Raw genomic sequence first — 22,718 nt, 5'->3', positions numbered from 1 at the left:
CTCCTCCTAATGCTTAGTCTGGCCGGGCGGCCCAGTCTAGGAAGAGTTTTGGGGGTTCCAAACGTATTTTATTTAAGAATGAAGGAGGCCACTGTGTTCTTGGAGATCTTCAATGCTGCGGTACCCTTCCCCATATCTTTGCCTTGACACAATCCTGTCCTGGAGCTCTACGGACAATTCCTTCGACCTCATAGCTTGGTTTTTGCTCTGACATGCACTGTCAACTGTGGGACCTTATATAGACAGATGTGTGCCTTTCCAAATCATGCCCAATCAATTGAATTTACCACAGGTGGACTCCAATCAAGATGTAGAAACAGGATGCACCTGAGCTCAATTTCGAGTCTCATAGCAAAGAGTCTGAATACTTATGTAAATAAGGTATTTCTGTTTTTAATATTTAATACATTTCCAAACATTTAAAAAAAATGTTTTCACTTTGTCGTTATGGGGTATTGAGTGTAGATTGACGAGAAAAAAAAGTTATTTAATCCATTTCAGAATAAGGCTGAAATGTAACAGAAGGGGTTTGAATACTTTCTGAATACATTTAGCTAATTTAGCAGACACTCTTAGTGCTATCAGACTTTTGATACCAATGTAGGGTGAAAGGGGACAACAAAAATGTGAACAGCTATATAAAAAATGGTATAGAAAAGTATTTTGAAAATAGAAATGACAGATTTAGAAAGTATCTTGTTAGAAAATACTTTGGTGTGTAGTTCAGCCCAGTGTAATACAAAACGCAAAATATAAAATGTGAAATACTGCCCATCTCTGACAAGACTAAAGCTTTGCAAATAAACTATGCAAATACATTGGGGTTCTAAAATTCTTGACACCCTTGAAAAGATGCGCAAAAATGACTGTATAAAAGATATAATTGAAATACTGATAGACAAGAAATGGTGGGAAATTATATTATTTTATACTAATACAATTGCTCAGAGAAAGATGTTTTGTTTAACAAGTAATATCTTTTTTATTTTTCAAAACGTAGAGGTCAAAATTATTGACCCCCCCTATTTTCAATACCGCACCTTGTGAAGATGACGGCACTGGGCTGTTGTATGAGTTAGAGAACACACAGCTTAGACTATTCCTCCATACACAATCCTTCTCCATACAAACTCCTTCTAGATCCTTGGTACCCTTCGTCTGCGCTTTTGGACCGCCCTCTACAATTCAAACCACCAGTTTTCATTGAGTTTCAAGTTCGGAGACTGAGATGGCCATTGCGAAATGTTGATTTTGTGGCCAATTAAAATATTATTTGTGGATTTTGATGTGTGCTTGGGGATATACAAAAAATGTATTACTTGTTAAACAAAATCTATTTCTATGAGTAATTGTATTAGCATAAAATAATATAATGCATACAACATAGCTCAATATTTTAATAATGTATTATTGCTGAAAGTATTTCGCTGCTACCTTAACTTTAGGTTATAGCCAGTTCGGCAGTTTACGTTGATGCAGAAATATAGTATATCTGTGCAAAATTGCTGATGAAGCTGCAGTGTTGATGTTGTCTCCCTTGAATAAGCCTGCTAATTGGATGGAAGCCATTCACTACTAATGCAATAAGCTATTTTCTTCTTCCTTTAAGGATCAAATAAGCTTGTGTGCAATTAACTCCTTGTGGCAGTTGGGCCAGCGAGCAATGTTTCAGTAACACGCACGCACACACACACACACATACACAAACACACACACACAGTGCCCAGCTCTTTAATTAGCTATACGTGATTTTGAAGGGATATCGAAGGACGAGACACACGTTAGCCACTATTTGGTTGCAGTGAACAGCTTTGTAAAAAGCAAGAATAATGCATATCCTTTTGATCCAAAGGCTTTATGAGCACCCCTTTGACCTAGAAAGAGAAGATACTGTGATAAATGATGATGCGCAGAGAAAGGAGGTGTTACGTGGTGGTAGTGGCTTATAATTACGGTTGTTGCAGGTGCTGAGAAAGGACACTCAGGATCTAATAGACCAGCAATTAACGCAGAGAGAAATTAATCGACTTTGTTTAACGCAGTCGTCTCAGCCCACTTCAAGAAACTGTTCTAAGAACTGCTGTTTAGAAGTCGGCGCATTGAAGGGTGATGGCTGGCTGGCGTATCGTTGACATATCAAACTTGTGTGGGGGGGGGGGGGTTTGTGCAGTTCTGTTTCCATGGTGACTATTCAACAGTAAACTTTCAATGGGGTTATTTACAGCGGACCCCTCACATTATTACCTGCTGCTGTGTAAACTTAATACATCCAGAAAGATATTAAACATCCCCCATAATTGTATAACTGGTTGTTTATTCTATAGGCTTTGTCATTTCATTCACAAAATTCAGAGCATGTTTTCCTATGGATTTGATTTTCCTTCCCACCAATGCTCACCATATATCCTGCTATCTGCAGTAGAGGATGTTTACTCCCTTCCACATGTCAAGAGAGTACTCTGTCTCTCTCTCTCATCTCTCCCTCTCTCTCCTTTTCTGTCTCATTCTCTCTCTCTCATCTCTCTCTCCCTCTCTCTCTCTCTGGCTCCATCCATCTCTGATATCTGTGCCCGTTAAACAGAGGGAAGCTTTGGGAAAGTATGCGGATCAAACAGTGATTAACATCTCATCTCAGATTTCATGAATCAATGTCTGTCTCCCTTTAATGGGCCTCTGAAGGCCATGATTTATCAGTGCTATTACACCAACAAGTTGTTGTTGAATTGGTTGTAGTATTGAACGTCTCCCTTAAAAACTTTCCGACATGACTACCATAAGTAATTCCTACATTCTAGCCTATTTGTATTTATCCCGGAATTGCCTGGGTAGATCTCTTATCTACATAGCTTATCCTGTACTCATCACACAGTTACTARTAGCTTTCAGTGTGTGGGAGAGAGAGAGAGAGCGGTACTGCCTATCCTGCCTATCCATCAATCTTCACAGTAAGACAATTATTGAGAACAAAAAGCTTGATTTTTTTACTTGAAATGGTGTGAAAAGATGATTGCAACTGTTTTAGGCTCTGTTTCTAACATCTGCGGTTTGCATGAGTCATAGTTTATTAATTGAGCAATAATCTTGTCAAGTTGCGTTACGCCAGTCAGCGGTGAAATGAATCACTGGAACGTGTGTGTGGGATGACTCGCTCACATGAATGAATGCAAGGAATAATTATTGGTGCGTGAGCACAGCATTTAGGTGAGTGGTAGGGCTGGATCAGTTTTTTTTTAGAACCCGGAGAGTTGACTGAGAACACATTCACAGCAACAGCCTGGGGAATAGTTACAAGCTGGGGATAATTAGGTGGTCATGATAGTACGAGGGACAGAACTGAGCCAGAACACTGGGTTTAACACCCCTACTCTTACAATAATGAATGACCAAAGAGAGTCAGGACACCTGTTCAATGTCCCATCAGAAAGACAGCACCCTACACAGGGCAATGTCCCCAATTACTGTCCTGGTGTATTGGGGATATTTACTTTTAGACCAGAGGAAAGAGTACCTCCTACTGGCCCTCCAACACCACTTCTAGCAGCATCTGGTCCCCAATCCATGACCAACCCTGCTTAGCTTCAGAGGCAAGCCAGCAGAGGGATGCAGGATGGAATGCTGTTGACAATTGTTATGATAGCTGGTTTAGAGGCAACAGTACCACCAGTGCACTGAAGAGTGGCACCTTTCTCTAGTAGTTGTGTGATATTTGAGTTCTTGATAGAATTTGAGACCAGTGTGAAGGGTATACTCTGAGAGCTACAGTAGGTTGACTAGCTGGAGGACAACTCTGACTCTGACCTCTCTTCAGTTGCGTTCAGTCAGCCGCACTGACCCCGTCTGGTAGAATAGAGGGCATTGACCTCTGCTACTGCACAGAAGACCATCATGAGATGGGACTTGGTCTTGGGAGATGGGTGATCTATTAGATTGCCCATTGAATACATACAGTACTGTGAAATGATTGTTTATTGAGATGGAAAAGCAAATTCAATACTGTGTATCTCTATGGTTTTTTTGAGGTATCAGCGAGATCACAGGGATCCGTTTGTACTGTATTGGCGCTGAGCCTGTATAGGTTGCAGGGCATGTTATCTCAATGGCCTGGTCCTTTGACATATAATCTACCCATGCAGGGGCTCACTGAACCTGAAAGCTCCCTGAACTAACGGTATAGGATCACTAGGGACCTGCAGTCTCTCTGGAATAATTCCCAAATGGCACCCTATGTAGTGCACTAGTTTTGACCAGGGCCCATAGGGTTCTGGTCAAAAGTAGTGCACTATGTAGGGAGTAGGGTGCATCCTCTCTAATTATAACTATTTATAATGGATGGACTGTCACAAGCCATGTCCAGAGCCTGTTCCCTGTTAGGGGAGGATGTTATGGTAATGTTTGTGGAGCGTGGACACAGTCATCACGAGTGAGTACGTCCCTGGGGAATTCCTCTATTATAGAATAATTCTGAAGATGGATTGTAGGACTTGTGTTATCAATGTAGTAACACACGTGCTGTGTGTGCTGTCTGTGTGACCTACCCTCCAACTAGCAGACCGCAAGTCCTCACAGTCCTCACAGTACTCACAGTGTGTGGACATGCGGTCCATTGGTTAGAGGGTTAGTGTGTGTGTGTGTGTGTGTGTGTGCATGCGTGCGTGCTAAGTGATTGGATGTGTGTCTGTGTGTGTCTTTCTCTGAACATAACACAACCGTTTATGTTGAAATCATGTGCTTGGGCCAACTTGTTTTATGTCAGTGGATGGCAGCCACAGTGGCAGTTAGGGGGAACAGACTGAAGGTCTAAGAGACAGGCCTTTAGGAGCTGTGAAAATGCATCGTAAATATCAACCATCATATCAACATTACACGGCCTACTAGCAAGGCCAAGTCGCACATGCTGAACATGAACATGGACTCCCACCAAAATGGGATATGAATCCACCAAAGATACAGGATGAATCATGGAAACAGTTAGCAGTGTTTTGAGGATGAAATGCGTTGTGTGTTTGAGCCACTACAGTGTGCTGTGTGACCTCTATATTCCGGCTCAGGACTTGAGGATGATCTAAGATTAAATGAAAGAACGGTCTGTCCATTCATGTGAGACTGCCTCTGACTTTATCACCTAATTAAAAAACAGCCCAAACTGCCTGTACTTTATGAATATTTTTATATATATTTATGTTCTATTGACATAGATAGCGTCCTCTATCCAACTGTCCTTTGATCTAAGTTCAATGAGGGGAAAAGAGAAGGTAGACGGGCATGGAATTATGTTTGGAAGGAACTATTTCACAGTCATGAGTGCTAGGTTTCCTTCATGATGAGATGCGATGCGGCCCTGGCTCAAACGAAACATGCTCCATGGGTGCCTTGTACCCTGCACTTTTTGAATAATGCAACTGTACATCAAAGCATACGCCGGAGAGAAAAAGGGAATATTTCCATGTAAACTCAGCAAAAAAAGAAACGTCCTCTCACTGTCAACTGCGTTTATTTTCAGCAAACTTAACATGTGTAAATATTTGTATGAACATAACAAGATTCAACAACTGAGACATAAACTGAACAAGTTCCAATGAACAAGTTCCACAGACATGTGACTAACAGAAATTGAATAAATTGTCCCTGAACAAAGGGGGGGTCAAAATCAAAAGTAACAGTCAGTATCTGGTGTGGCCACCAGCTGCATTAAGTACTGCAGTGCATCTCCTCCTCATGGACGGCACCAGATTTACCAGTTCTTGCTGTGAGATGTTACCCTACTCTTCCACCAAGGCACCTGCAAGTTCCCGGACATTTCTGGGGGGAATGGCCCTAGCCCTCACCCTCCGATCCAACAGGTCCCAGACGTACTCAATGGAATTGAGATCCGGGCTCTTAGCTGGTCATGGCAGAATACTGACATTCCTGTCTTGCAGGCAATGACGCACAGAATGAGCAGTATGGCTGGTGGCATTGTCATGCTGGCGGGTCATGTCAGGATGAGCCTGCAGGAAGKTTACCACATGAGGGAGGAGGATGTCTTCCCTGTAACGCACAGCATTGATATTGCCTGCAATGACAACAAGCTCAGTCCGATGATGCTATGACACACCGCCCCAGACCATGATGGACCCTCCACCTCCAAATCTATCCCGCTCCAGAGTACAGGCCTCGGTGTAATGCTCATTCCTTCGACGATAAACGCAAATCCGACCATCCCCCCTGGTGAGACAAAACCACAATTCGTCAGTAAAGAGCACTTTTGCCAGTCCTGTCTGGTCCAGCGATGGTGGGTTTGTGCCCATAGGTGACGTTGTTGCCGGGGATGTCTGTTGAGGACCTGCCTTACAACAGGCCTACAAGCTCTCAGTCCAGCCTCTCTCAGCCTATTGCGAACAGTCTGAGCACTGATGGAGGGATTGTGCGTTCCTGGTGTAACTCGGGCAGTTGTTGTTGCCATCCTGTACCTGTCCCGCAGGTGTGATGTTCAGATGTACCGATCCTGTGCAGGTGTTGTTACACGTGGTCTGCCACTGCGAGGATCAGCTGTCCATCCTGTCTCCCTGTAGGGCTGTTTTAGGCGTCTCACGGTACGGACATTGCAATTTATTGCCCTGGCCACATCTGCAGTCCTCATGCCTCCTTGCAGTGTGCCTAAGGTACCTTCATACATATGAGCAGGGACCCTGGGCATCTTTCTTTTGGTGTTTTGCAGAGTCAGTAGAAAGGCCTCTTTAGTGTCCTAAGTTTTCATAACTGTGACCTTAATTGCCTACCGTCTGTAAGCTGTTATTGTCTTAACGACCGTTCCACAGGTGCATGTTCAATAATTGTTTATGGTTCATTGAACAAGCATGGGAAACAGTGTTAAAACCCTTTACAATGAAGATCTGTGAAGTTCTTTGGATTTTTACGAATTATCTTTGAAAGACAGGGTCCTGACAAAGGGACGTTTCTTTTTTTGCCGAGTTTATATATTATGTATAGTATGAAATGAAGTGCTGTGCAAATGTAAGGGGAAAGGGGTGGGTGAGGGGGTGGGTGAGGGATAGGAGGAATGGGGCATAAGGAATGGTTGGTTACAGAGGCAAGCATCATGTTTACAAAGATTAATCAAAGACGATTCTTCTTTTGTCTCTTGTATTCCACCTTGTCCGATTGTTGAAATCATTTCACTAGTGTTGCGTCTTGCGTGCCTAATTGTCTATGTTGACTGGTAGCACGTTTTAAAAGTAATGGAGGACAGAATACAGAGAAGATCATGACAAGACTTTTATGACATTTTGAGTCTCTTTGTTTTCCTTTGTTGTCACCATTGATCCGACACGTATCCATCGTCATGTCAAACCTGAATAGGACTATACATGAATTGTAAATGGAATATGGTTTTATTCATGTGTTTCCTGTATATTTTAGTGTATAAATTAATATTTGATTTTCCTCTTGTGTTTCAGCACGTACGTTGGCACTGTGGAATCTGACCCTCACGCCCAGCAATGTCACTGCCGGTGAGTACAGCAGAAATGTTCATGTGGTCCCAAAGTGTAAGTGTGTCTTGCCTGGTATCAGTTTATGTGTCACTTTTTGATGCTTTTGCAAAATATATGATTCACGGTATGTAACACAAAAGAGCTGCATTCATTTTGATACAGAGAAAACATGTGTCTAGGGCTAGTTTTGTTACTCAACTGACAAAGGGCTGCACTCACAGCAACATCTTAGACATTAATCAACATCAGGGTCTGAAGGTATGTGTTAAAAAGTATTGGTAATGACAGGCCATGCCATGTGTGTTAGTTTTGTTTGAATTTAAGGACCTTTTCATTTCCATTTTTGATCAGAATCCATTTTGTTACATTTTTCATTCAATTTTTGTAAAGAGAATAACAACAAATAAATGGATTAACACATTCCAACTTGAATCAAACTCTGGACATTGGATTTGTATGAGGCAGAACTATACAAACCAAATAAATCMAATTTTATTTGTCACTTTCACATATTTAGCAGATGTTATTGCGGGTGTAGCGAAATGCTTGTTTTCAAACTTCCACCACTCTCCATTGTAGCTAAATTATTAGGATGGAAATTGCATTGGGACAATTATATTAGACGATTTAGCCACTACTCTTTATTTTACGGTCCTATTTTTTCCTATATTCGGTTTACGGTTTAAAGTAAATGTCACATCCCGCTGTGCTCTTCCAAAACAGAAAGATACATTTGACCCCCCTCCATGAAATGAAGGGGAGGATTTTCTCTAAGCCAATCACTAGGGCTTTTCTTTGGCAGCCCATGATGCATTGCTGCCTGTAGTTGTAAAAGCTGTGCAGGACAAATTAGAGTCCCCTTTGTTTGATTAATAAGTAACACATTTTTCTACCAAAGCCCAGAGTAATGTTATCAGCCGTATGAGGGCTGCCTGCTTGCCTCCTCCAATCTGACGTGCTCTAATTAGTTTTAAACTGCCTGCAGCTCCACAACTTTGCGTTTTATCTCCATTTTAGTTTATCAGAATCGTGTTTGGGGATGTGCTGGGTTTTCAAATCCCTCCAGCGTCTCTACCTCTCTCATTTACATAGTGAGGCTTGGATGTCTTCACTGAAGTTTTAAATCTTTGGGGAGAAAAAAAACATCGGAAAGTCTTCTCTCCTTACGACTCATCGAATCACTAGCATATGTAGTCCGACAACGCTAAATGTACCCAGACAGACACCTCCTATTTTGCTTATGTGTTCTCTTCTCTTACTCCATCTATTTATCCATCCATAACCCTTTACGAAAAAATATGTGGATTTTCACGTGATCACATATCCTTTCACCTGTGAAACCATGTAGTTTTGGAACACGTCACGTGATGATATTTTAAATTAAGTTTCACATTTGACACATTTTCACATTTGAAAATCGAATTTGTACTTTCATGTGAACAACTTTCACGTGAAAACTGAATTCTCACATGTTAAAATCAAATGTGCAGTTCCACATGTAAGAAAAATTCACATGTGAAAATCTAACTCTTACATGTTTAATTGCATTTTCACACGTGAAAAACGTTCATGTGAAAATAGAATTTGGAGTTTTCCATTTTAAAAGCATTTATTGTTACATTTATTTCACATGAGATCATGTTTTCACATGTGAAGTTTTGTGTTATCACAGGTTGCTTTTACATGTTGTCACGTTATCACATCTTCACAGAAATTCATTTGGTTTTTCCGTAAGGGTACTGACATCTATCTAGCCCAGATATGGCTTGCCTCAATTACTATTTCAACATGGTGTTATAGCTAAACAGAGCCTATCCACCCGAGCAATCTGCCTACCTCTTCTTCACAGTCTGCTGCTCTCTACGTTTCTCTCTGTCATTCCCTCTCTCTCATTCAGTTGTTGTCGCTCTCTCAACCTCGCTCCCTCTACCATTCCCTCTTTCATTCACTCATTCTCTCCCCCTCTCCTCCCACTCTCCCAGCTCACCTGACTAACAGACACAGCCGCCTCGCTGGTAGTGCAGCAGCTGTCACTAAAGGTTACCTGCCCAGCTGTATCCCTAGTGTGGTGGTTGCTGTTGTTGCTGTTTTGTTGTTGGCATGGTCATCATGGAAGGCCGCAGTGAGGTGTTAATCCCCTTATCCCCAGGTTCAGGTTTGCCGCTACCTGTAAGCATGTTTTCCACTAGCGTGTTGTTGCTAGCACGTTAACACAGATGTTGTTGCTAGTACGTTAGTGACCCACGGTGGATTACGGGTCCATAGCAGGCCACACAGATTGTGACTCATCTTTGCTTATTTTCCATTAATTGGAAATATGATTTTATCATGCTTTCATCTTTACGCACATATATTGCTWTCATCTGTTGTGCTCAGGCATTGCAGTAATGAACAAACATGACAGGGGAAAACTGCAACCTAACCCTAGATGTAAATCGCTCTGATAAGAGTGTATGCTAAATTACTAAAAATGGAAATGGAAAACACCGTAAAGAGAGACAGAGACCTGAGATGCAAGCATTGTTATTGCTGAGATAATCTATATGCAATGAAAGCTAACCCAGTCGCCTCCCACTATGCAGCCAATGTTCCGGGTTAACACGTAATGTCTGTGCATAATAGAATGTCAGTTTGTCGTAGAGAAACTGCCTGCGTCACTGCCTTGTTGGCCACATACCCCATACACAAAATAGTGGCTAGCAAGATGGAGATCACAAAGGTTATTTTTAATGTGTGCATTTCACAAGTAGCTAGTTTGTAGCTAGTTTGCATCAACCACCATCATTTAAACAACTGCAAAGGTTTTGCTTGTACATTCTGGATTGAAATCGTAATGTTCTCTGCATGTCTGCCTCACGATTGGTTGGGAGAAGGGGAAACACCCCGGAAACAATMATTTCCCCCCCTTATCGAACTACCAAAAGAGTCCGTCATGAATTGCAGACCCTAGTCACTGCTGTTGACAAGGGTTGGGTTTACAAGAATATTAATCTAATTACCTTTGGGATTCTTGTAAAATAGCCTCTGTACYTAGTAGTGTGGATAATCAATAGGAGACCGGTTCACGGCTTGTGACGTTCGTGGTGACTTCTGTGATGCGGTGTATCTAAAAGGTCACTAATGTTTCCTGCCGTGTCAAAACGACCAAGAGCTTCGATAGCTCCTTTAATAGAYCTTACTCACACACACACACACACAATTCCTTCCCAATTACAAGGTAAAAATGCCATCCACCCAAGGCATAGCAGATTAACACAAGGCATTAACACAATCTGTTAGCATACGTCTGCCACACAAAGATGTGAGGAAACGGAGAGCACCAAGGCTTTGGACAATGACACACTTTATAGAGTGAATGCAATGTCTACATCCCCACCCTCTTCAAGTCCTGATGCAAATCAACTAGAAAAGCTCTGTTTCAGACGTGAATGAAAACCTACATTTTTCTCTGTCTACACAGGTCCAGTTACACCTCAATGCACTATAATCTCTTTAGCAGACATTTCAATTGCATTCAGCTGGGGTTACACATAGAGTTCTGTAGGAGATGGAACTGATTGCTTTTTCAAGTCATGTTTAACATTATTCAATATCTATTTGACTTGATTTATTAGGATCCTCATTAGCCGACGCCAATGGTGACAGCTAGTCTTACTGGGGTCCGACACATAACAAAAAAAAAACTTTACAGACAAAAGACTTTACAATTTACATACAGTACCAGTCAAAAGTTTGGACACACCTACTCATTCCTGGGTTTCCTTTATTTGTACTATTTTCTACATCGTAGAATAATAGTGAAGACATCAAAACTATGTAGTAACCAAAAAAGTGTTAAACAAATCAAAATATATTTTATATTTGAGATTCTTCAACGTAGCCACCCTTACCCTTGATGACAACTTTGCACACTCTTGGCATTCTCTCAACCAGCTTCACCTGGAATGCTTTTTCAACAGTCTTGAAGGAGTTCCCACATATGCTGAGCACTTGTTGGCTGCTTTTCCTTCACTCTGCGGTCCAACTCATCCCAAACAATATCAATTGGGTTGAGGTTGGGTGATTGGGGAGGCCAGGTCATCTGACGGAACACTCCATCACTCTCCTTCTTGGTCAAGTAGCCCTTACACAGCTTGGAGGTGTGTTGGTTCATTGTCCCATTGAAAAACAAATGATAGTCCCACTAAGCACAAACCAGATGGAATGGCGYATCGCTGCAGAATGCTGTGGTAGCCATGCTGGTTAAGTGTTCCTTRAATTCTAAATAAATCACTGACTGTGTCAACAGCAAAGCACCCCCACACTATCACACATCGTTCACGGTGGGAAGCAAACGTGGAGATAATCCTTTCACCTACTTTGAGTCCCACAAAGACACAATGGTTGGAACCAAAAATCTCAAATTTGGACTCATCTGACCATAGGACAGATTTCCACCAGTCTAATGTCCATTGCTTGTGATTCTTGCCACAAGCATGTCTCTTCTTATTATTGGTGTCCTTTAGTAGTGGTTACTTTTCAGCAATTTGACCATAAAGGCCTGATTCACGCAGTCTCAGCTGAACGGTTGATGTAGAGATGTGTCTGTTACTTGAACTCTGGGAAGCATTTATTTKGGCTGCAATTTCTGAAGCTGGTAACTCTAATGAACTTATCCTCTGCAGCAGAGGTAACTCCGGTTCTTCCTTTCCTGTGGCGGTGCACATGAGAGCCAGTTTCATCATAGCACTTGATGGTTTTTGTGACTGCAATGAAGAAATGTTCAAAGTCCTTGAAATGTTCTGCATTGACTGACCTTCATGTCATATTGTAACGATCGTCGTCTGAAGATGAGGAATCATCGGAACAAAGCGCAGCGTGGTAAGTGTTCATGTTAATTTATTAAAACAGAACACTAAACAAAATAACAAAGAGAATGAAACGAAACGAAACAAAACAGTCCTGTCTGGTACAGACACAAAGACAGAAAATAACTACCCACAAAACACAGGTGGGAAAAGGCTACCTAAGTAAGGTTCTCAATCAGAGACAACGATAGACAGCTGCCTCTGATTGAGAACCGCACCCGGCCAAACACACAGAAATAGAAAACATAGAACACAAAACATAGAATGCCCACCCCAACTCACGCCCTGACCAAACCAAAATAGAGACATAAAAAGGAACTAAGGTCAGGGCGTGACACAATAGTAATGATGGAATGTCATTTCTCTTTGCTTATTTGAGCTCTTCTTGCCATATATGGACTTGATCTTTTTCAAATAGGGATATCTTCTGTATACCACCCTTACCTTGTCACAACACAAGTGATTTGCTCAAATGCATTAAGAAGGAAAGAAATTCACAAATGTACTTTAACAAGGTATACCTGCTATTTTAATGTATTCCAGGTGACTACCTCATGAAGCTGGTTGAGAGAATGCCAAGAGTGTGGCAAAGCTGTCATCAAAGGTAAGGGTGCTACGTTGAAGAATCTCAAAATATAAAATATACTTTTTTGGGATCTACATGATTCCATGTGTGTTATTTCATAGTTTAAATATTCACTATTAACTACTATTAGAAAATAGTACAAATAAAGAAAAAACCTTGGAATGAGTAGGTGTGTCCAAACTTTTGACTGGTACTGTACATTTAAAAACATTAACATGTAGTGTGTGTGTGTGTGTGTGTGTTATATGTATGTATGTATGTATGTATGTACAGTGGGGAGAACAAGTATTTGATACACTGCCGATTTTGCAGGTTTTCCTACTTACAAAGCATGTAGAGGTCTGTCATTTTTATCATAGGGACACTTCAACTGTGAGAGACGGAATCTAAAACAAAAAAAATCCAGAAAATCACATTGTATGATTTTTAAGTAATTAATTTGCATTTTTATTGCATGACATAAGTATTTGATCACCTACCAACCAGTAAGAATTCCGGCTCTCACAGACCTGTTAGTTTTTCTTTAAGAAGCCCTCCTGTTCTCCACTCATTACCTGTATTAACTGCACCTGTTTGAACTCGTTACCTGTATAAAAGACACCTGTCCACACACTCAATCAAACAGACTCCAACCTCTCCACAATGGCAAGACCAGAGAGCTGTGTAAGGACATCAGGGATAAATTGTAGACCTGTACAAGGCTGGATGGCTACAGGACAATAGGCAAGCAGCTTGGTGAGAAGGACAACTGTTGGCACAATTATTAGAAAATGGAGAAGTTCAAGATGACGGTCAATCACCTCGTCTGGGGCTCCATGCAAGATCTCACCTCGTGGGCATCAATGATCATGAGGAATGGGAGGATCAGCCCAGAACTACACGGCAGACCTGGTCAATGACCTGAAGAGAGCTGGGACCACAGTCTCAAAGAAAACCATTAGTAACACACTACGCCGTCATGGATTAAAATCCTGCAGCGCACGCAAGGTCCCCCTGCTCAAGCCAGCCATGTCCAGGCCCGTCTGAAGTTTGCCAATGACCATCTGATATATCCAGAGGAGGAATGGGAGAAGGTCATGTGGTCTGATGAGACAAAAATAGAGCTTTTTGCTCTAAACTCCACTCGCCGTGTTGGAGGAATAGAAGGATGAGTACAACCCCAAGAACACCATCCCAACCGTGAAGCATGGAGGTGGAAACATCTTCTTTGGGGATGCTTTTCTGCAAAGGGGACAGGACGACTGCACCGTATTGAGGGAGGATGGATGGGGCCATGTATCGCAGATCTTGACCAACAACCTCCTTCCCTCAGTAAGAGCATTGAAGATGGGTCGTGGCTGGGTCTTCCAGCATGTCAACGACCCGAAACACACAGCCAGGGCAACTAAGGAGTGGCTCCGTAAGAAAGCATCTCAAGGTCCTGGAGTGGCCTAGCCAGTCTCCAGACCTGAACCCAATAGAAAATCTTTGGAGGGAGCCGAAAGTCCGTATTGCCCAGCGACAGCCCGAAACCTGAAGGATCTGGAGAAGGTCTGTATGGAGGAGTGGGCCAAAATCCCTGCTGCAGTGTGTGCAAACCTGGTCAAGAACTACAGGAAACGTATGATCTCTGTAATTGCAAACTAAGGTTTCTGTACCAAATATTCAGTTCTGCTTTTCTGATGTATCAAATACTTATGTCATGCAATAAATGCAAAATTATACTTAAAAATCATACAATGTGATTTTCTGGATTTTGTTTTAGATTCCTTCTCTCACAGTTGAAGTGTACCTATGATAAAAATGACAGACCTCTACATGTTGTAAGTAGGAAAACCTGCAAAATCGTCAGTGTATCAAATACTTGTTCTCCCCACTGTATGTATGTGTGTGTGTGTGTGTGTGTGTGTGTGTGTGTGTGTGTGTGTGCATGCATGGCCGCATCAATCAGTTGCAGTTGAAGTCAGAAGTTTACATACACGTTAGCCAAATACATTTAAACTCAGTTTAAACAATTCCTGACATTTAATCCTAGTAAAAATTCCCGGTCTTAGGTCACTTTATTTTAAGAATGTGAAATGTCAGAATAATATTAGAGAGAACGACTTATTTCAGCTTTTATTTCTTTCATCACATTCACAGTGGCTCAGAAGTTGACATACACTCAATTAGTATTTGGTAGCATTGCCTTTAAATTGTTTAACTTACGTAAAACGTAAGGTTGCCTTCCACAAGCTTCCCACAATAAGTTGGGTGAATTTTGGCCCATTCCTCCTGACAGAGCTGGTGTAACTGAGTCAGGTTTTGTAGGCCTCCTTGCTCGCACATGCTTTTTCAGTTCTGCCCACAGTTGCAAACCATAGTCTGGCTTTTTTATGGCGGTTTTGGAGCAGCGGCTTCTTTCTTGCTCAGCAGCCTTTCAGGTTATGTCGATACAGGACTCGTTTTACTGTGGCTATAGGTACTTTTGTACCTGTTTCCTCCAGCATCTTCACAAGGTCCTTTGCTGTTGTTCTGGGATTGATTTGCATTTTCGCACCAAAGTACGTTCATTTCTAGGAGACAGAACGCATCTCCTTCCTGAGCGGTACGACGGCTGAGCGGTCCCATGGTGTTTATACTTACGTACTATTGTTTGTACAGATGAATGTGGTACGTTCAGGCGTTTGGAATTTTCTCCCAAGGATGAACCAGACTTGTGGAGGTCTACAAATTTTTTTGCTGAGGACTTGAATGATTTCTTTTGATTTTCCCATGATGTCAAACAAAGAGGCACTGAGTTTGAAGGTAGGCCTTGAAATACATCCACATGTACACCTCCAGTTTACTCAAACGATGTCAATTAGCCTATCAGAAGCTTCTGATGTCATGACATCATTTTCTGGAATTTTCCAAGCTGTTTAAAGGCACAGTTAACTTAGTGTATGTAACTTCTGACCCACTGGAATTGTGATACAGTGAATTATAATTGAAATAATCTGTCTGTAAACAATTGTTGGAAAAATTACTTGTGTCATGCACAAAGTAGATGTTCTAACTGACTTGCCAAAACTATAGTTTGTTAACAAGAMATTTGTGGAGTGGTTGAAAAACTAGTTTTAATGACTCCAACCTAAGTGTATGTAAACTTCCGACTTCATCTGTACACATATATTTCAGTACATACACACAACAAGTAGGTCACTTGGGGGCGAGCCGTTGTGTCGTGAAGTGTTGCTTTATTTGTTTTTGGAAACCAGGTTTGCTGTTCACTAGTGCTATATACGATGGAAGGCTGAACTCATGGCTCTGTATAATACTGTACATTTCCTTTCATTTGTTCTGGATCTGGACCACTCTATTCTGGGCCAGCTGCAGCTTAACTAGGTTTTTCTTTATAGCACTTAACCCTATGACTGGGCAATAATCAACATAAGATAAAACTAGAGCCTGTAGGACTTTATGCTTTGAGTGTGGTGTCAAAAAAAGACTTCACTCTCCCCATCTTTAAAACCATTGAATCTATATGTTTTGACCATGACAGTTTACAGTCTAAGATAACACCAAGTGCCACACCTGTCATTACCAGATGCAGCTGAKGTCAAGAACTTAGGGAATGATTTGTACCAAAATATAATGCTCTTAGTTTTAGAGAGGTTCAGGGCCAGTTTATTACTGGCCACCCATTCCAAAACAGACTGCAGCTCTTTGTTAAGTATTTCAGTGACTTCATTAGCTGTGGTTCCTGGTGCGTATATGGTTGAATCATCAGCATACATGGACTCACATTCTTTGTTTATTGCTAGTGGCAGGTCATTGGTAAAAATAGAAAAGAATAGAGGACCTAGAGAGCTGCCCTGTGTTACACCACACTTGACATGTTTGACATTAGAGAAGCTTCCATTAAAGAAAACCCTCTGAGTTCCATTAGATAGATTTTTCTGACTATGGCAGAGGTTGAAAAGCCATAACACATACGTTTTTTGTTTGCAGAGAAATAGCATTGTATTTGGTCAAACTCCATTTTCTGCAACAGTTTGCTAAGAACTGGCAGCAAGCTGACAGGCCGCTTTACCACTCTTGCATAGCGGAATGAGTTTGGCTTCCCTCCAGGCCTGAGGACAATACTTTCCTCTAGGCTCAGATTCAAGATATGACAGATAGAAAAGGCTATAGAGTCAGCTACCATCCTCGATGCCAGGAGGTGTGTCCTTATTGATCGTTAACAATCATTTTTCCACCTCTCCCACACTAACTTTACAAAATTCAAATTTGCAATGCTTTTCTTTCATTATTCGTTTTTTTTATGCATCATTACGATGTCTCATCAGTACAAGGCATTTCCTGCCTAAGTTTGCCCACTTTGCCAATGAAGAAATCATTAAAATATTTGGCAACGTCAAATGGTTTTGTGATGAATAAGCCACCTGATTCGATTAAATATTTAATTTCATTAAAAGTTTTTTCATCATTTTTATATAATTGATCTTGGCATAAGTCACATAATTTCTCAATTTGCAGTAAGTCAGATGTGCAGCCAGACTTATTAGCCACTCATTTTGCCCCATCACGGCTCCTAAGTCACTATATCTCAGTKCTAGAGGCGTCACTACAGACCCTGGTTCAATTCCAGGCTGTATCACAACCGACCGTGATTAGGAGTCCCATAGGGCGGCGCATAATTGGCCTAGCGTCGTCTGGGTTAGGGTCTGGCCGATGTTGGCCGTCATTGTAGATAATAATTTGTTCTTAACTGACTTGTCTAGTTAAATAAAGGTTAAATAATACAAGTAAAATAAAAAAATCTCTTTCAACCATACAGTTCCTCATCAGTCCATGCAGCCGTAACAGTTATAACAGTCAGTTTCTTAACAGGTTGCATGTTTATCAATAATTGGAAGAAGCAATTCCATAAATTCATCAAGTGCAGCATCTGGGTGCTCCTTATGATTCACATCAGACCAACAAACATTTTTAACACGATCTACATAAATCACTGCAAAATCRTTTGTATGATCTCTTATACATTATTTTATGCCCAGCTTTTGGAACTTTGGCTTTCCTGGATGTAGCCACTATATTGTGATCACTGTATCCAATGGGTACGGATAAAGCTTTAGAACAAAGTTCTACAGTATAAGTACAAATGTGATCAATGATCTTGTTCCTGTAGTGTTTGTAAACACCTTGGTAGTTTGATTAATAACCTGAACCAGATTACAGGCACTGGTTACAATGAGAAGCTTCCTCTTGAGCGGACAGCTTGATGAAAACTAGTCAATATTCAGGTCCCCAAGAATGTAGACCTCTCTGTTTACATCACACTTCATTCTGTTTGTCTCCAATCCCATGGTGGTGACACAACATGGATCTTTTACTAATATGTTAATATAGATGTTCAATGATTTTTAAGGAAACAATTTTAGGTAAATAGAAAATTCATACAATGGGTTTTTCACCTGAGTGCAAACAGATTGTTGCTCAGACACAGTACAGTATATCATTAAATGTAATAGGTTATTGTAATATGTTTGTAATCATAACTGAAGCCATCCTTTTTCCACAGGCAATAACAAGCCCTATCTTGACTGCCATCGCATTGTATTACAATGCCACGTTTACAGAGATGGGAAAAATCAACAAGGAAATTGGCTTCCCACTTTATATGAGGTGGCACTATAACCATGTATTTAAATGGTACTTACATAGTCAGATACAGTGTAGCTGTATTGTGAGTATACATTACAGCATTGCAACTGTAATCCTAGTTTGCACTTTGCACATTTCAAGTATTTGTAAACAAACTTTCAATCAACATTATTCATGTAATTGTTGGCATTTATAGATTGAGGGGTGGTCTAAAACAAAGCAGTGACTTCCTACTGTTGAATACCACTTCATATAAGAGGGATGGAAATGTAAAATGTAATGGGTTAACATGGCACAACTTTCCAAAATGTACAATGTTCAAACATTAGAAATATTACGGGTTATTATAATTGAATACAGCTGGACATGCCCTGAGGAGGCTGTAGCTCAGTTGATGACTGGTGCCATGGTTACGACGTCTGTGACCATGTGTGTGTGTGGTCGACCCTGCTGCTGCCAGTTCCAGTTACCTGTAAGCACTGCTAGGCAGGTCACAGTCGTCATGTCCTGTTCTTTAGTTACCATCCACTTTCTGTTAGACAGCTGTGACACTGCGCTCTTTAACCTCTGTCCGTCCACAATCACAGACACAAGTCCACTGGTTGTAACGCTGGCTTTTTTTCTCTCGTCCTCTCTCTTTCTTTCCTTTTGTGATCCCCTTCTCTGTGTCTGTCTCGCTATCTCCTTTCTCTGTCACTCAGGCCTGTTCTGTAACATGTCCATCGATCCAATCGGTACCTGCTGGCCCAAGAGCACTGCAGGGGAGTGGGTGTCACGGCCATGTCCAGAGATGTTCTATGGTGTCAAATACAACACCACCAGTGAGTAGAGCCCCATTGACAATGCATATTTGTACATGTCTGTCCAATATCCATAGTTGTTTATCGATTTTCAGGGTTTAGCTATTGTTTATTTATACAGGCCTGTCATAAGAYGCATACAGTACACAAACACACACACACACGTATGCATGCAGATGCAAACATCCGAGTAAATCTTTGTACATCTGTGCATGTTAGAGTGTGTCGCGACGTGACTATCATTCATGTGATGACAGGGTATTGATCGAATAATTACCAATGTTTAATTATCACGTGATTAAATTAATCATGCAACAATTCACTCATTAGTAACTTGGGGCACCTTAGGAAAAGTTTGTTTAATGAGTCACCGCTTCCCGAATTAACTCAAGAATATATCAGAATATCTCAATATCATGACAGTCAATAATCAATAATTTCCTCAAATCAGTCTCATTCTGAACGTTTTTGACCTCGTAAATTTGCATGAACCCTAGCCTAAATGATGAATCAGCGATACACAAATTGGCTTAATTATTTATTTACTTACTRACTAAATAATCACACAGAATTACATAAACACACACACACAGAATAGATTATCGATTTCTAACATAATGCAATGAAAAGTCCCTAGTGGACTAACCCGATATGACCATTTGGTTACACAATGGGAAGGGAGGGGCAAGATAAGGAGAGCGGGAGAGACAATGGGCTGGTACATACATGTGAAAGCTATGCTCATGAGAATGAATACTTTGCACATGAACCACCGCTCATTCGAAAATAATTGCAATGTATATATTTACGCTTGTATGTCTTTGTCGTTTCTCTGTTGAAATCACCCGGTCCGTCTATGCCTTTGGGGAGTAGTTCAACAGAAGTCTCTGGTTTGTCCACCAGAGGCCAACTGTCCTTTGTAGATGTAGTTTTCTTTGTCTCTGAGTGTTTGCTAGAATGGATCCTCCAGATGTTGCACAAACAGTGGTCTTTGGTCGAGTTTACTAAAACAGCTGCAGACTGCATGTTCCGGTATAGTCTTTATCTTCTTCACTCGTGAGTTTCAGAGTGTCTTACCACTTTCTCGTCTTGTAGTTTTTAAACCATTTGTCAGCCATGTAGCCACCGCTCAACGCTCTCGTCTGTAGAGATTGAAATTACAAACATTTCAACGTGTGGATGATCCTCACGTTCTCTGCTCTAATATGTTAATTCTTCAACAAGTCATTTCAAGCTCTCGCCTTTGAGGGTGGTTCCATCAAGTTGCCGCAATGTCTGTGCTCACATGGGCGTGGTTACTGACTTGGAACAAGTTTATATGAAAAACAATTATCTAATTTAGAAGGCTAAAATCACATTGCTATCTTTTCACAAATAGTTTCATATTTAATCATATAAGTTTTACAACATTTAGAATCTGGGAAAATTGTTTATGGCTCTATCACTTCCTAAGTGTCAAAGACAATGAAACAAAACATTTATAAAAGCATAAACAAAAGATATACATAATATAKTTATCACACCTTAATCATATAATGGGACTATATTCCATATACGTCCATGGTCTTGGTAAAATGACCCTATCATGGCATTGTCTAATGTCATATCTAAGGCGTTCCTACTTGGTGGTGTGTTGCTTAGGGCACTATCCTAAGTTGAGAACTACATGATAAGTCTACAGCTGTAAGGCACCTAGCTTCAGACAGTCTACAGGGATGACCTATAGACCTCTGGGGAGAAACTGGTGAGAACTGTAGCTGTAGAGTCAAAAGCCTCAGGGTAAATGTTCAACTTTACTAAGGCTGGTATTTGGCTCGAACCCTTAAGTGATCCTAGCATAAATCCTTATTAAATGTTCTGTTGTACGTGTGTTTATGCGTACACAAGCACACATGCCCAGGGAAAGAAAACCAAGTATTCTGGTAGGCTGCAACCGGTTCAGAATGAGTCTGACATCATCAGATAATTTCCATGTCAATGCCTGGAGGTTAGTAAAAATGTATGTCGACCTCAAGACCTATGTTAACCTTTCTAGCCCCGGCGTTCCGCTAGCGGAACTCCTCCCACATTCCACTGAAAAGGCAGAGCGCGAAATTCAAAAAATATTTTTTWGAAATATTTAACTTTCACACATTAACAAGTCCAATACAGCTAATGAAAGATACACATCTTGTGAATCCAGCCAACATGTCCGATTTTTTWAATGTTTTACAGGGAAAACACAATATATATTTATGTTAGCTCACCAACAAATAGAAAAAAGCACAGACATTTTTCACAGCACAGGTAGCATGCACAAAATCAACCAATCTAACCTAGAACAAACCAAAGAAACCAAGAAACAACTTCATCAGATGACAGTCTTATAACATGTTATAAAATAAATCTATGTTTTGTTCGAAAAATTTGCATATTTCAGGTATAAATCATAGTTTACATTGCGGCTACAATCAGAAATTGCACCGAAAGTAGCCAGAATAATTACAGACACCAACGTGACATACCGAAATACTCATCATAAAACATTTCTGAAAAAGACATGGTGTATAGCAAATGAAAGACAAAGATCTTGTGAATACAGCCAATATTTCCGATTTTTTAAAGTGTTTTACAGCGAAAACACAATATAGCATTATATTAGCTTACTACAATAGCCTACCACACTACCGCATTCATTCATCAAGGCACGTTAGCGATAGCAATAGGCACGTTAGCGTTAGCGAATAAACCAGCAAAATATATTAAATTTCACTAACCTTCATAAACCTTCCTCAGATGACAGTCCTATAACATCAGGTTATACATACACTTATGTTTTGTTCGAAAATGTGCATATTTAGAGCTGAAATCCGTGGTTATACAATGTGCTAAYGTAGCATATTTTTCCCAGAATGTGCGGATATTTCTATTAGACTCTCACCTATTCTGACCAAATAGCTATTCATAAACATTACAAAAAAATACATGTTGTRTAGGAAACGATAGATCCATTAGTTCTTAATGCAATCGCAGTGTTAGAATTCTAAAAATATCTTCATTACGACATAAGACTTAGTTATGGTAAGGGAATAACCAAAACCTGAGCGCAAAGCTACTAGTACACAGTTCGACAGATATATGAAATAGCATCACAAAATGGTTCCTACCTTTGCTGATCTTCCATCAGAATGTTGTACAAGGGGTCCTTTGTCCAGAACCATCGTTGTTTGGATTCAGAACGTCCTCTTTCCCTCTTGAATTAGCAAGCACACTGGCCAGGTGGTGCTAACCTCTCCTTCGTGAACAAATGCAAACGACGCAACACGCCTAACGTCCCGAATACATTTCAATAGTCTAATAAAACTATATTGAAAAAACATACTTTACGATGATATTGTGACATGTATCAAATAAAATCAAAGCCGGA

At 40.7% G+C, this 22,718-nt stretch overlaps 1 protein-coding gene across 1 annotated transcript in view; it reads left to right on the top strand.

Moving 5' to 3' along the window:
* The window catches only part of crhr1 (corticotropin releasing hormone receptor 1), a 159,221-nt gene that overhangs the window by 42,598 nt on the left and 93,905 nt on the right, over positions 1-22,718 (top strand). The window contains exons 3-4 of the mRNA XM_024013493.2: positions 7,437-7,490; positions 19,214-19,333. Coding sequence (XP_023869261.1) covers positions 7,437-7,490; positions 19,214-19,333 — 174 coding nt within the window. The remainder of the gene's footprint in view (positions 1-7,436; positions 7,491-19,213; positions 19,334-22,718) is intronic.

This window comes from Salvelinus sp. IW2-2015, linkage group LG20, assembly GCF_002910315.2.
Source record: "Salvelinus sp. IW2-2015 linkage group LG20, ASM291031v2, whole genome shotgun sequence".
In the NCBI taxonomy this organism is placed as follows: Eukaryota; Metazoa; Chordata; class Actinopteri; order Salmoniformes; family Salmonidae; genus Salvelinus; species Salvelinus sp. IW2-2015.
Note: the sequence above shows the minus strand (reverse complement) of the source record. Positions and strands in the feature narration are given on the sequence as shown.